Source organism: Acinonyx jubatus, chromosome C1 (assembly GCF_027475565.1).
Source record: "Acinonyx jubatus isolate Ajub_Pintada_27869175 chromosome C1, VMU_Ajub_asm_v1.0, whole genome shotgun sequence".
Classification (NCBI taxonomy): Eukaryota; Metazoa; Chordata; class Mammalia; order Carnivora; family Felidae; genus Acinonyx; species Acinonyx jubatus.
Genome location: NC_069381.1, coordinates 91579666 through 91595741, shown reverse-complemented (window position 1 = coordinate 91595741; position 16076 = coordinate 91579666). Strand labels below are relative to the sequence as shown.

General features: G+C 45.1%; 1 protein-coding gene across 4 annotated transcripts in view; it reads right to left on the bottom strand.

Annotated features, from left to right (window-relative positions):
- ELAPOR1 (endosome-lysosome associated apoptosis and autophagy regulator 1) overlaps positions 1-16076 on the bottom strand; it is a 71992-nt gene that overhangs the window by 31162 nt on the left and 24754 nt on the right. For all 4 annotated transcript variants that reach the window (XM_053214571.1, XM_027058424.2, XM_027058425.2 and 1 more), the window contains exons 2-3: positions 4490-4610; positions 1722-1914 (exon numbers count right to left, since the gene is read on the bottom strand). In XM_053214571.1, the coding sequence (XP_053070546.1) occupies positions 1722-1914; positions 4490-4610 (314 nt within the window). The remainder of the gene's footprint in view (positions 1-1721; positions 1915-4489; positions 4611-16076) is intronic.

Here is a 16076-nt window from a genome sequence, read left to right as displayed (position 1 = left end):
TACGGTGGTTGGACTTGTGTTTTTTCGGTCTGGCTGCTGGCAGCCAGTGGCATGCAGAGGCTGGAGCAGAGGCTGAGACGAGTTGGGGAGCGCCGGAGGCAGAACAGCGGGGAGGCTGGCTCTGGTCAGGTTGGAGACAGTGGACATGGGTTCGGGTAACATCTCGGTACTAGCTCAATTATTGCCTTTCTGAGGGCGGTGAGGAAATCACACAGCCTCTCTAGATGGCCATTTCGTCTCCATTTCTACAGAGGAGAAACATTCTTTCTCCCCTCCCAGGGATGTCTTGGATGCCTTAAGATCCAGGCCCTGAAGCAGTGTGTGCTATGGAAACACAAGTTGTTATTAACTGGCCCACATCCTGTCTTGCTGAGAGGTAATGATTTCTGGACGCTCAGTGAGGTCCCCAGAGAGAGAAACCCTTTCTTCAAGCGGGTAAGAATTGATTGGGTGACCGGGCCTGCACCTTGTTGCAGGGGTGGGGAGGTGGAGTCAATTACATTCTCTATTAGGACGTAAATGGGTCTCCTTTCAGCTTTAATCCTCCCTGGCTTTATCTCTGTTGCCAACGTTGTCATGCCAATGATTTTGACACATAATATTAAACTCTAAAGTGACATTAAAATCGGACTATAAAATACCTGTTGCCTGGCTCCGCTAATGGGCCTTCTTTTTAAGTGTAGGAACGGGACACATTGGTCCCAGTTTTAGAGACCCAAGTGTAAACAATCATTAACTCCTTTTATCCTTTTGATTACTTGGGGGTAAGAGAAACTTTCAGGTACTTTCCTGGCATCTTATTTGTCAATATTTAACAAAGAGCATCTGTGCACCCCTCTGTTTCTCCTCCCTAGGACCCGACATTGCCTAGCATACACTAAATGTTATCTGAGGGTGGCTTCATGGGGCAGTAGAGAGCTTGGCACTGGGTTTGAATTCCAATGTCACCAGTTCTAAGCTGGGTAACAAAGGACAAGTCACTTAACCTTGCTAAGCCTCCAATTCCTCATTTGTGTAAAGGAAATAATGATAACCAATTTCAGAGGGTTCTTGAGAGAATTATAGAAAGTAATATATGTAAAGCATCTAGAATAGTGCCTGACACATAGAAGGCACATCATTTAATTCCTGTCCCTGGAATTAAATATTGAAAGATATGATAAGGGTCACTCACCAGTTACTCAAGCACCTGGGGCTGAGCTTTTCAAGTACTGAAAAGATCTCCTTCTGAGCTAGAAAATTTTTTCTGGTCACCAGGGTCTCAAGAGGTTTGGAAGATCCCACCCAACACTGACCAAAGATCTGGCCCTAGTCTATCTCCCTCAAACCTAAAAACTCAGGTTGGGCTGACCAGTTTTAGAAGTTAGCACCAAAGCCAGGAAGACACCTAGCGCTTTACACATTGGGTTGCAATCAAGTTGAGGCAGCTTATTGCTGATCCAAAATCCCATGGCAGAAATCCAGTTAGGTTCTATTTTAAGTGGACGGGGCCATTTAACCCTTATCCACCGTATCCACCCCTCTCTATTTCCCCCTGTTCTTTACCCCTCACCAACGCCTGTCAGTCACTGTAAGCTTGGATCAGTAAGAGTGGGCTGAGGTGGGCGTTATGTCCAACAGTCCTGTGGGAAGCTGCTCCAACCTAACCCTTGGCTGCTTGGCTCCCTGGTTTCCATCCTCCCCAGCCCAGCACAGGGGAGGGGACTATAGGGGGCACTCACGCAGTGCAGTTCTCTGTGGACTCGGTGGTGGTGTCCTCGATCTCCATGTTGGTTGAGAGGCTGGCAAAGCCATGGGGCAGCTCATCCCACTCGTCAAACCGGATTCCCGTGCCAAGGGAGTAGCGGCCCTCAGCGCATGGCTTACAGGACTGGTCCTTCATGTCCAGAAACTCCCCGGCTTTGCAAGAAAAGGCTGGAACGCAGAGAAGGGACAAGGGCAGAGTGGTGAGGCCACTGCCACCAGGAGGAGTAGGCAACCTGTGGGCACCCTAAAATGAGGAGCAGAGGATCAAGATCCAGAAGTTGACCCACTAAGATTTAAAACATCTTGTATGATTCCCGTTATATGGAAAGTCCAAAATAGGAAAATCCACAGAGACAGAAAGCAGATCTATGGTGCCAGGGGCTTGGGGGGAGGGGACGTGGGTAGAGATTGTTCACGGATATGATGTTTCTTTTGGGGGTGATGAAAATATTGTGAAGTTAGATAGTGGTTGTACAACTGTGAATATTCTAAAAACTAGACTTTACACTTTAAGGGGGTGGATTTTATGATATACAAATTATATCTCAATAAAGCGGTTATTTTAAAAAATAAAATTCGGGACGCCTGGGTGGCTCAGTCGGTTGAGCGGCCAACTTCGGCTCAGGTCATGATCTTGCGGTCCCTGAGTTCAAGCCCCGCTTCGGGCTCTGTGCTGACAGCATAGAGCCTGGAGCCTGCTTCAGATTCTGTGTCTCCCTCTCTCTCTGACCCTCCCCCGTTCATGCTCTGTCTCTCTCTGTCTCAAAAATAAATAAACGTTGAAAAAAAATTTTTTTTAATAAAAAATAAAATTTAGGGCTGTGGGAGCTCTGCTTTAGTGAACTTGTCCCTGACGGTTTCGTTTCCTGAGGGACAGCCTTGGCCATTCTGAGAGCTCTCCAGTAGAACATACCATGGTCTTCTGAACGGTGCCATGAATTTCCCCGAGTCTCTGGTCTCTGTCTCCTTTCTGGCTCCACTGCCACCATGCTGGTTGGGATTCTCCTGGCTGTTAGCTCAATGATTACAGAGTCCTCCTAACTAGTTCCCTGTTTCCTGCTTTTGCTCATTCTGTGGTCAGAGGTATCTTTCTAAAACACGGATAGGTACTATTATTCCTGTTATTTAAGAGATCATCAGGCACTCCCCTTGGGTTATAGAATCTAAGCTCTCAGCCAGGCATTCAAAATCTTCTGCAATTTTTTCCTCAACCTAACTTTCCAGCTTGATCTCCCACTACAGGCTTTGCTCCACTACAGCCCCATCTGTCACCGTCACCTTCCATGCATTGCCTCCACCCCAGACCACATGTTCTTCCCTGAATGTGTCTGGTGTTCTTCCACCTGCAAACCTCTGCCCAAGAAGTTCCCCGAGCTGTTCCTGAGCCCTAGGCACCCGTACCTCCTGTCCTTTGTCATCTCATATGAATACATCATATTGGTGTGTGCCTGCTGCTAGGCTCTGAGCTCCTCTGGGGACAGTGGCTCAGTAACTGGCACAGACATAGTAGGGGCTCCATATAGTTTTGCTGAAAAAATGAATGGAGGAATGAATGTCTGCTTCTTCCACCAGACATTAAACTTTTGAAGGCAGAGACTGTGCCTTATATATCTCGGTGGTTCACAGCGCATGCACATAAGAGCTCGGTTAAGCTGGCGGAGTTACCTGAAGATGGCTCACTTGTTTGCAGCAGTCACACCTCAGTCCCGCTCAGATCTTCACAATATCCGTTCAGTAGTTTAACAAGCATTTATTTGCTCACCGACTGAACCAGGCACTATGTAAGTTTTTGGTTTTTTTTTTTTTAAAGAATTTAAATGCCCTCGGGGTGTCTGGGTGGCTCAGTTGGTTAAGCGTCCTACTTCAGCTCAGGTCATGATCTCGCGCTCAGTGGGTTCGAGCCTCGAGTCAGGCTCTGTGCTGACAGCTCGGAGCCTGGAGCCTGTTTTGGATTCTGTGTCTCCCTGTCTCTCTGCCCCTCCCCTGCTCATGCTCTGTCTCTCAAAAATGAATAAATATTAAAAAAAAAAAAAGAATTTAAATCTCCTTTCCAAATCTCCAAGTATTCCTTGATTCTAGTCCCTGTTTTATCCCTTTACACTGCTTAGAAGAACAGTGGAGGGGAAATAGCTGCCAATTGTAGAAAAATTGTGACTACAGAGTCGCAGAAGTGGGGACAGAGCTGCAGACAAGTCACGGCTTTTCTGATCGCACAGCTCCGCAGCTGGGCAAGGTTCTTGTTCCCTGAAGTGATGCCCAGTGCATTTTAAAGGTCTGTCTGTGCAGAAATTCATCTTCTCTGGCTTCCTTTTCAAGAACAAAAGCAAATCACAGTCTTTTCCTAATGCCTGATTGTGGCTGGTAAGTGCAGACTGGAGAGAGATGCACAGGCACAAAAGAAAATGTATGCAAACAGAAAGAAATTGCTGACTGGCACACAGCTGGAATTGCTCATACTTTATCCCCTGATGGGATTTAAATTTAAAAGAAAGAAAGAAAGAAAGAAAGAAAGAAAGAAAGAAAGAAAGAAAGAAAGAAAGAAAGAAAGAAAGAAAAGAAAAGAAAATTTAGATACCCAGTTTGCATCCATGAAATCACATTTCTGTACCAAATCTCAAAGGGGCCGGGGACTAACTGGGGGAGAGATCTGATTCCTTAAGGCAGCTGCGCTGTCAGAGAGGGCCTGGCTTGGATGGCAGGAGGCTCGGGGCAGAGGCCAGAGGTGAGCGGCAGGAATGCTTACAGCACTCAGTGCCCTTGACAGGGTCGGGGAGGCTGGTGCACAGGCCCGGGGTGTGCGGCACGGCGACCCTCCACCTGGATCCCGTGCTGTCACACGCGGTGTACTCGTAGTGGTACTCAGACTGCAGGGGAGACAACAGTGGGCAAAACGTGCATTAGCAGTGACCAGACATTAACAGCTTTCCACCCACTTCCCGCCCAGCACGAGGACTGCCGGGCTGCCGACACGCGCCTGGGGCCCCAGCAGGGAGCAAGGATCATGGTGCCCGAATGTTTGTTAGGAAGCCCACAGGAGCTGCAATGATTTGGATCACTCCTCTCCACCCAACCACAGTCCAGTCCTTAGAAATCCTTTCTGTGTGGTGACTCTCTTGCTGTTGCATATAGATAATGACCCAACGGACCAAAGGAATGTGAGAAGGAAACTACAGAACAGGCTGGAAACAGGTGCTGGCTTTCTTGTCCTAAACCGTAGAATTATGAGCAAGAACTGGTCTGTGAAAAATGTGCAAAGGATTGTCATAGAAGCTGTATTTTCCTATTCTTCACACTCCCTTCTGCCTGGAAAGATGATGAGTTCCCACCTTACATTTTATGAAAACATCCTATCTCACCCAGGCAGCTCTCATCACCTGAACCTATTCATGCCTAATTTCTCTGTGCAGTGGGACACTCACAGTTCAGTTGCTTTACTGAACTAACAATAACCTAAATAAGAGCCACAAAATAGCCCAATCAAGCATTAAATAGAACAACAGTAACAACAAAAGTAATAAAAAGCACTACTTGGGAGGATAAAAAAAACCCACAATAGATCCATCAAATGCCCTTAAACATTTCTCACTCTTTTAAATCTCGTAATAAACAACAGATCACAGAACTATTATCATTTTGGCTCTGACAAGTATTTTATAATCCGCCCTTACTTAAATCTATATTCAAGTGCAGGGAAGTACTTGGTACTATTGTGTCCATAAGAAAAATCGATTTAATGTCCCCTTTCAACCCACATAAGAGCATGATTGCATACCACGTGTAAATGCAAGGAGCTGAGACTAAAAATGAGACCATTTTGAAGTTTGCTAATCTAAGAATGCATCAGAACGAAAAGCAGAAAGCTTTACCTTTTGGAAGAGGTAAACACGCTGCATTTCATTTATTCTAAAATGCATATTTATTTCACATTTTAACATCTGTGAAATCAAAGTGGCTTATAATTGACACAATAAGGAAGCACTGTGTCATATTTTAACTGATAAAGCTTTTCCTCTCTTTGCAATACGTAAAAAACGGTGGGTCTAAGCAGCAATGGCATCTCAGATTTGTGGAAATATAGTGAACGTGTTGTTTCTCGAGCTGTAGTTTCAGAAACTCAAGATGATAAGAGAACAATTTTATTTCCCTCTATTTTAAATATTTACCAAATATATATTCTATGCCCAGCCATTAGAGTTACTAAGTGCTGCGCCCAGTATGGCTCAAGATAGCAACATACAAACTCAGCAATTTCATCCAAAGGGAGAAGATGCGGAGAGGGGGAAAATTGGGGGAACTGTTTTGGGAGTTCTAATTTTTTTATGTTCGTTTATTTATTTTGAGAGGGAGAGAAAGTGCATGCAAGCAGGGGAGGAGCAGAGAGAGAAGGAGAGAGAGAATCCCAAGCAGGTCCTGTGCCGTCAGCGCAAAGCCCAACACAGGGCTCAATCCCACCAACTGTAAGTTGAAATCAAGAGTTGGATGCCTAACTGACTGAGCCACCCAGCTGCCCCAGTGAGCCTAACTTTTGATGAGAATCTTCGGCTTTGGACTTAGACATCAGTGTCATCTAGGAAAGAAAAACATCAGGATTCTTTGTGCCCTTGGGCTACTATCTCTCTGGGTCTATTCTCCCCACCCCCAATTCCAGTCTTTTCCTTATCTCAGAGGACTCTAAGGTGAAGAGAGCAACTACACATATAGCAATTCCAGGTCTAAATATGATACTCCCCAAAGGGTTTTACTGCAAGAATGAGGGGTAAAATTCACAGTATGTAAATTAAATGCAGAATTGAGTGAACCGGGCAGAAAGGATTTGATGTTCCCACTGCGAGCATGATTAAGCTGGTCATCCGCATAGTGATTTTACGGTTCCCAAACACGGTCTCATTTGATCTTCAAATTCCCCATAAGGCAAGCAGAGCAGGAGTGCTTCCCTCACTGTACAGGTGAGGAAACACTCACACAGGGGTGAAATGGCCTAAGTTCACACAGCTGGTAAGTCACTGAGCTAGAACCCAGGCCTTCCCACCAGAAATCCACCATCCCCATACACCCAATCAAACACAGACTCACACTGGGCCAAATTTAACAGCCAAATCTAAAAATTAAATAAGACAGTGTTGGTTGTGTGCCAGCTGACAGGCTTGCTTCGGAGGCCTGAGAATTGGTGTTAAAATATCTAATCTGTTCGGGCAGATAATTTCAGTTCACTCTGACTACATTTGGCGTTTTGGAGACACACGGGCCAAGTCCATTTCTTTTCATCGCCTTTCATTTGGTGTCCCCTGGGTGCCACTTGCGTGGGGGGTTTGCCGGGAAAATGGTGATTCCAAGCCTTAGAAAATTCCCTTTTCAATATGTGCTAATTTATTTCATGTCACTTGGGGATATTTCCACCATCCAAAGTGGCTGGATCTACTGCAGCTGTTTCAAATCTAAACTATCCTTTGAGATCTCACCATTCACAATATAAGCTTAGACAGATAGTTAAATCAGAGATATAAATGGCAGCGCTCCTGGGCTATATTCAGCATTCTGTGAACAAATCAAATCCCCAACAGTACCTCAATTCACCCAGTGATCTTTGAAAGCGTATAGTCTGCATAACATACAGATTCACAAAGGAGACCCACAAATATATTCCGCATGTATGTCTAGCACACAGTTCCTCACTCCCCCGTGCACATATCCAACTCACAATTTCAAACAGGGCACAGTAGGCAGTGGCTGCTGCCTGTCATCAGGAAAAGAAGGGTAGGGTTTGGAAATGAGGGGTGGGCACCTTAGTTAATCTGCCCTCCCCTAAATCCTCCAGCCACATGCGATACTCCTGGGGAATATGAGAGAGGAGAAGAAAAAAATCCCTAAGTTGGAACTTCCTTGGTCAAATGCTGAGCTGTCTGTTGGTACAGGAAAATTATGCCAATTGTATTAAGCCACTCACCAAAGGACAAATAGTATATGATTCCACTTATATGAGGTACCCACAGTACCTCTCAAATTCATAGAGAGAAAAAGTAGAATTAGTGGTTTCTGGGGACTGGGCCCCTGAGTACAGAATTTCAGTTTTGCAAGATGAAAAGGGTTCTTTCAATGGATGGTGGTGATGGCTGCTTAATGCCTGACCTGTTCAGTTACAAATGGTCAAGATAGGGGCATCTGGGGGCCTCAGGCAGTTAAGTGTCTGGCTTTGGCTCAAGTCATGATCTCGTGGTTCGTGGTTTCGGGCCCCACTTCGGGCCCTGTGCTGACAGCTCAGAGCCTGGAGCCTGCTTCAGATTCTGTCTCTCTCTCTCTTTCGCTTTCTGCCCCTCCCCCACTCACGCTCTGTCTCTAAGATAAATAAACATTAAAAATTCTTTTTAATGTTCAAGGTAATTTTATGCTATGTGTATTTTACCACAATTTAAAAAAAATAATTAAAAAAAAGATTATGCCACAGGAAAATGCCCAACCTCTGATTTATCCTATTAAGTACCCCAGAGAGTAGAAATCTGTGATCTGGTAGTTGCATTCAAGAAATATCCTCCCAGGGGTGCCTGGGTGGCTCAGTTGGTTGAACGTCTGACTTCGACTTAGGTCATGATCTCGCGGTCTGTGAGTTTGAGCCCCGCATTTGGGCTCTGGGCTGACAGCTCAGAGCCTGGAGCCTGTTTCAGATTCTATGTTTCCCTCTCTCTCTGCCCCTCCCCTGCTTGTGCTCTGTCTCTCTTGTCCTCAAAAATAAATCAAACATAAAAAAGAAATTAAAAAAAAGGAAATATCCCCCAAAGTGTATATCTATCTCTCTATATATATGTATATATATTTTTAAATATATATATTTAAAAAGTATATCTACCTATATATATAGGTAGATATATATATGGATAGATAGATGCCAAATTCAAAAGACACCAAGAGGGAGGAGTGGAAGGAAAAAGTGGAAGGCAACAGACAGAGCGGACATCATGACAGTCTCACTGGATATGCCCATGGCAGTTCCCTGGTGCTTATGTGTTGGCTAATGACAACTGTTTGGAAGCATCGTGTTACAGTTGTACAAATAAATATTAAGTGCTAAAAAATAACTGTTTTTCAAACATTCTGCTCTTTTGGAACTAAAATGTTTAAACTCTGGGAATACCGTTAGCTTGGAACATGTCGGGTCTTCCACATTCTAGGAAAATGGTGTTTACTCATATACCGCGTTCAACAAGTAGTTACTGAGGGTCTCTTATGTGCTAGGTTCTGGTGAAGCAGTGGTATCCGAGACAGTCACAGCTCTTAAGGGTGCAGATGTGGGCATGGTGGGGAGTGTGCTGGCAGGGATGGCACAGGGAGGAGACAGACCATAAACACGTAGGTAGGCTTATTTCTGGTCTTCCACCATTCTCTACAGTTAGTTATCATTGCATACTCCTGCTTGCCCCCACGTTCTCCAGAGAAGGTTTTGATAACTGTTATGGGCTGCACATTTGTGCCCACCCCCAACCAATTCATATGTCGAAGCCCTGATAAGATAGTATTTGGAGGTGAGGCCTTTGGTGGGTAATTAGGGCCTGAGGGTAGAGCCTTCACGAAGAGATTAGTGTCAGGACACCTAGGTGGCTTAGTTGGTTAAGCGTCCCACTTCGGCTCAGGCCATGATCTCATGGCTGTGGGTTTGAGCCCCGCATCGGGCTCTGATCCTCTGTCCCCCCCTCTCTCTGCTTCTCCCCCGCTGGCACTCTCTATCTCAAAAATAAACATGAAAAAGAAAAAAAAAAACAAAGAGGAACAGAGCCATGTGAGGATACAGTGAGAAGAGGGTTATCTGCAAACCAGGCAGTGCTCTCACCAGACAATGAATTTGCCTACACCTTGATCTTTGACTTCCTAGTCTCCGGAACCATGAGTAAGAAACGTTTGCCTTTTAAGCTACCCAGTCCGTAGTGTTCTGTTATGGTAGCCAGAACGGACTAAGACCACGTGTAAGGACTCTGGCAAAGACTGTATCACGTCTCTTGACTCCAACGTGACAGTAACCATTGAACTGCACTGTTTGTTTTTCAACTCATGATGGCCTGAAAGCCACAAGGCCAGACCCCACAAACATTTAACCTCACTCCTTAGAAGTAACCACAGCAGAACCGAGTAGGCAGGGATAGTTGGTTGGAACTGTCAGAGGGAGAGGCACAGAGTGATCGGGCGGCAGTTGGCCCCTTGCTCCTCTGGCCTTCTTCCTGTCAGGTCATTTCTGCAGCTCCCCTGGCCAAGGACGCTGGCAACAGGTGGCCTAGATTGGAAAGACAAAAGGCTGCTCCCCAAGCGGGGCCTGCAGGGGTTAACACGGCACACTCTGGAGCTGCGAAGTTCCTGGGAGGGAAGTAAGGGCTCCGTGTGATGCTAAAACAAGCAGTCTGAGAGACTGACAACAAACAGCCGAGGGGGTCGTTTGACTCTTCTGGGCCTCAGTCTTCTCATCTGTAACTGAGAAATTTGGATTTAGGCCACTTGCAAGATTCCTTCCAGTTCCAGTACCTTACTATTTTACGGCTAGGACCTGCATGGAAATCTGTTCTTTCTTCCACCTTTTCCTCCTGCTTCCTTCAAAATGGCACTTCTCAGTCTTTAAAATAATTGTCAAAGTGCTCAATGTGCATTGTAGAAAAGATGAAAATATAGGCTAGAATTAAAATGAAAATAAAAATCTACAAGCCCAGCAAACAGAGATCACTACTTTAAACCTATGATTGTATTCCTTTCCACATTCTTTTTCTATACATGCACATGCATTTCTAAAAACCAAATGAAGATCATACAGTGTGGAGTTTTGTACTCTGACTTTTTTTTTTTTTTTTTTTTTTTTACAATTTCGGTCACAAGCACTTTCCCGTGGCTTTAATGATTGCACTGCAGTTCCTTTAACATGGAATTTTGTCCAACTTTTTCTTATTTTAAATAGCACTACTATGAAGCCTTCTGTGCATCTCTCATTATTTGATTTGGATACATTCCCAGAAGTGGAATTACTAGGGTAAAGGGTATGAGTTTCTTCAAGATTCTTGAGTGGGGAAGGGGCATGTAGGGAGACTTCTAAGAGAAAACAGACATCTCTAAGTACTTTTTTTCTTTTTATTGTGGTGAATGTCAAAACAAGAATTTTGGAACAGAATATGATGACCCCCAACCACCAGCTTCAATTCTTAATTTCTGTCATTCTTCATCTACCTCTACTCATTCCCCATTTACTTCCACCCACTCCTCCCTTCTGGAAGTTGTTGCTGGTTTTTTGTTTTTTTTTTTTAGGTAAAATTTATACACATTGGAATGCACACATCTTAACTGTTCATTTTGGATAAATGGCTCCACTTGAGCAAAACATTGACAGGAGGAAGGATTACTGCAGCAACTACAGTGGGGGGAAGAGGATACATCCCCCACCACAGGCAGGAGAGACAGAGCCAACCAGGGTCTCGTATCCCAAGTCCGAGAACCACCAAGTCACGCAGCATAAAGTCACAACCACCCAAGGAAGCAGGAGAGAAACACGACTTGGGTTTGTCTTGGCTGGGATAGGGCCTGCGTCAAGAAACAGGTTCTTAAGTAAACCCGGATTTTGACTACAGGCCTTGGGGTCTGGAGGAGGCCGCCTCCTGCTCTTCCCTCAACTGCAGGTTCATCCTCCTGTCCCCTCGCCATCCCTGAAAACCAGATCCTCCGAAGAGAATGTCAGGATGGAGGCGAGGTAGACCAGTTAAAACGCCCCAAGCTTGGTACAGCGGGATCAATAGGTTATTTGTTGACTCAGTGGCAAATGCTTCTTTGCTTGGAAAGCACCTGACCCAGATGGGAGCAGATCCCATTAAACAATCTGACTATTAAGGAGACACTAACCCTTTGCTAGGAGGGAGGAATGACCTCTCATTAGTCCAGAACATGGAAAACCACAAATATCGGAACTTGAACATCAGTGTCCCAAATGAGACTCTTTCTTAGGCCCAGTCCTAGCTGGATGGTGTCCTGAAGTACTGGTCTTTGTTCTTTTTGCTTTGGAGTGCCCTCATTTGAATTTTGAGTGGAGGGCCTGGCTGAGGCTCAGGGGCACAAGTAACCTCAGTTTCCCATTACAAAGGGCAGGATGGAGATTCCTTTCCTATTCTCCAGCTTGTCAGACTAGAGGGGGAAAGCAGGGCTTCTCTCTCTCTCCCTCCCTCTTCCTCACCCTCATAAGGGCTGCCAACTCACAGCAGTGTCTCCTGGGCCTTCGGGGCTAGACAAACCACCTCCAGAGCCCTAATGCCCATGCCTATCTGATCATCACAACTGCTTGGAGATCATGTTAAAAATACAGACTCCATCCCCAAGATTCTGATTCTCCTCCCTCCCTCCTTCAAAACTCACTCTTCTCAAGACTTAAGTACTGTCTCATTTGGAAGTAAATCAGATAAACAAATGTCCTGAAAGACAGAGAGCTCCTTAATCTACGGTCTATGGACAACTTCCCCGATACAACCAGATGCAGAATTTCATGTATGTGCATTTTCCTGGGCAGAGGGTGTACAGATTTCATCAGATCCTCAGAGGAGTCTGTTCTCCACCATCCCTACCCCAGCAGAAAACCATGAAAATATGTCATAACATATTAGTAATTTTAAAATAGCTTAATATTGGGGCGCCTGAGTGGCTCAGTCGGTTAAGCGTCCGACTTGGCTCAAGTCATGATCTTGCTGTTCCCAGGTTCAAGCCCCGTGTCAGGCTCTGTGCTGACAACTCAGGGGCTGGAGCCTGCTTCAGATTCTATCTCCCTCTCTCTCTGCCACTGCCCCACTTACGCTGTCTCTCAAAAATAAATAAACATTTAAAAATATAAAATTAAAATAAAATAAAATAAAATAGCTTAATATTTTGCTGAACAAAGGCTGTTCACTTTTTAACAGGGGGCTGAAATACTTTAAGCCAAGGATTTTCAAATTATGGTTCAGAATCTAGGGGTTTAGAAAGCCCCTTCAGCCGGGAATGGGGATTCCCCCCTTTAATGAAGCAACATTTTCCTCCCTAAAATCTCTTCTGCATATTTAGTCTTCTCAGTTAAGATTTTGTTTTAGCCCCCAAAAAGTTTGACACCACAGACTTTGCTTGAAGGAGCAAATTGCTAAAGGTGGAATTGCAGGCCCTGAGGCCAACTCAGAGTCAAGGATGGCTTTTTGGCTTTCCTTTAATAACCCTACACAGTCAGGTGTTTGCTTCCAAGTGACACAGCCTCTCCCCCGGAACAGGTACCAGACCCAGCAGCAGCCAAAGCAAACAGACCCCAGGCAGGCTGGCCCCTGCTGGCTGCCCTCAATCTGTGTGCTGTTGCCTAGCAACACGGAGCTGGGAGTCCCGAGGCTCCCAGTCTGAAGGAGGATGGGGGAGCCTTGGCCTTCCGCTGCCCCTTCTTTCAGCATTTTCTATTCAACTCTGGGGTTTTCAACTCCCATTTTGATCAAAAACCACAGACGGCACTCGGTCACCCCAGCTCATTTGACCATGGGCACATTACACAAAACTGGTTGCTGGGTCTTCACACCCAGCTGGGGCAGTTTGTGCCACCAGGCCCTGGGTCAGGCAGGACCCTGCTGTCCAGCCTGTCTGGAACTAGAGCTGCCTGTCCACTTTGGGCACAGGAGATGGAACTGGTGTGGTAACGACAGCCGCCATTAGTGACACGTAGGAGCACCCTTGCACCCGGCTCTGGGGCTCCTCTCTTTACGTGCACCCTCCCCTTCAGCCCCTACCAAGGCCCCTGATATTATTCCTCCTGCTTCCACCACCCTATTTACAATTGTAATTCCTCCCCTCCCACCCTATTGATTTTCAAATCCTAAGTGACTCCTTTCTTCTATACACTTACCACCTTCAAACGCACTTTCTAACTTAACTTTTCGTTGTGTTTATTGTCTATTTCTGCCCTTGCCCTCACTCCAGATCAGATGGAAACAACATAAGAAGAGGCATCTTTGTTTTTGTTCACTGATGTAGCCCAAGGGCCCAGAACAGTGCCTGACACAATCACTATCAATTAGTATTTGTTGAGTGACTGAATGGTGGCAAAAGGGCAGACTCTAGAGTGGTTCTGGAGTTGTGCAAGGCGCTCTGGATTAGACCCCAGGGATCCAGACTCTCATCTTATCCTGCACAACCGCGGACCTGTTGTTAAACCCTGTGCCCATAAAACAGGGATGACAATGCCCTGCTAAGATGATTGAGTGGATCCCACCCACCCACCCAAACTGAGTAACATCAAATTCTCAGGACAATTAGGAGATTATGTTCAGTTCTTTGTAAATTGGCTAACAAAAAGAAAAAAGAAAACAAAGCCAGCTGACCCTGCCTGCAGAGAGCTCATGGAAGGAGTGCCCAGGCTCTTCACTCCTCTTTCTGTGAGGTCTATGAGGAAGGAGCCATTTCTGGCCTAACAGCAATGATGACAGCAGCAGTTAGACCTCCCTGGTTCCCCTTGCTGTTTACCACCCGTCTTGACTCACCCCCTAATCCCAGTCTGCTCTTACATATGAAATAACATCTGTCCTTTTTCCACTTTTTCTCCCCCAACAACTCCTCCAAAGCTAATCTCTCCAAGAGAGAGGCTGGTCGCTGACATTTAGACACTTGGTACCTGCAGCCAGTCTGTCAGGTGCAGAGAGCTTTTTGGTATTGCTTGTAAATATCCCTAGGATTGAAATGGCTTTGTCGCCAGGAAACAAAATGTCCCTTTATAAATTTCAATCCCTTTCTGATAGGTGAGAATTTGGTACACACATCTGTCTACAAGCAGGGTTTTATGAGATTATATTTCAAAGATGTGCTTTTCTTGGTTTTTAATGAGATCAAAATGTTCCATCAAATTTTTTTCACCTGAGCTTTTAATCATGCATGAAAGACACAGGCCAACTAGGTTGGCCTATGCAAAGCTCTCCAAGGACAGCTTCATATTCAGATGTGTTAGCTGTTTGTGATGGAGAACTTGACCTGGTGGAGAGACTTCCAGCCTGGAGAGCCAGGTCAGCAGTCAGGGCTTCAATAATTCCAATGAAGCAAACATATCTGAACAGCTGCCATGCCACAATCTCTTAGAATATTGTTTCTCAAACTGGGGGTTAAGAGTCCTCAAAATCTTACCAATCAACATTCACTCTCCATCTTCCCCTCCCCCAGCTCCTGGCAACCACCAGTCTACTCTATGTGTCATGGATTTATCTATTACTGACATTTCACATAAATGGCATTATACAATAGGTGGCCGTTTTATTTTATTTTATTTTATTTTATTTTATTTTATTTTATTTTATTTTATTTGTAATCTCTACACCCAACATGGGGCTTGAACTCATGACCCAGAGATGAAGAGTGTCATGCTCTACCAACTTAGCCAGCCAGGCGCCCCCAATAGACAGCCTTTTGTATCTGACTTCTCTTACTTAGCGTAAGGTTTTCAAAGGTTCCTCCATGTGGTAGCTTGTATCAGTATTTAATTTCTTTTTATGGCCCAATAACATTCCATTGTATGGATATACCACATTTTATTTATCCATTCATTACTCGGACATTTGGGATGTTTCCACTTTTTGGCTATTGTTAATATTGCTGCTATGAGTATTCATGGACAAGTTTTTGTGTTAACATATGTTTCAGTTCTCTTGGAAATATAGTTAGGTGTGGAATTGCTCGGTCGTACGGTAACTCCACGTTTACTTCTTGAAGAACTGCCGAACTGCCTTCCACAGTGGCTGCACCATTTTATATTCCCAGCAGCACTGTATGAAGGTTTCTACACTTGACCTTGGCCAAAAGGCCGAGAAGCGATGTATGAAGGTTTCGATTTCTCCACCTCCTTGTCAACACTTGTTGTCATCTGTCTTCACAGCCACACTAGTCGTTCACTTTATCTTCAATGTATCCAACACCACTCCCAGATAGAACCCTCCCTCTCCATCAGGACTGCGTCTAGCTGTGGGCTAAGTTCACTTGCTCACAACATGAGCTTACAACAGCTGATTGTGCTCATCTGTTCCCAACCCCATGCTCAGTGATGCTGATAGCTTGACAGTGACTCTAATGGGAGCATTTATACCACGGAAATCAGCAAACACGATAAACCAGGGTTTCCCTTCACCTCTGAAGAGCAAGTTGTTAAACATTGGCCAGCGCACGGCTAACAGTATCCACTTAATCTTAACACCATAGCTTTCTTTGCTTTGCTCTTTTCCTCAGTTTGTAAATCCATTCTTCCACCTACACATCTTCTAGTTCAATTAAAATCCTAGACTTTCCTAAAGCTCAGTTCAAATCGCTTACACAAAGCTATTTCCCAAGTTTCAATTGCC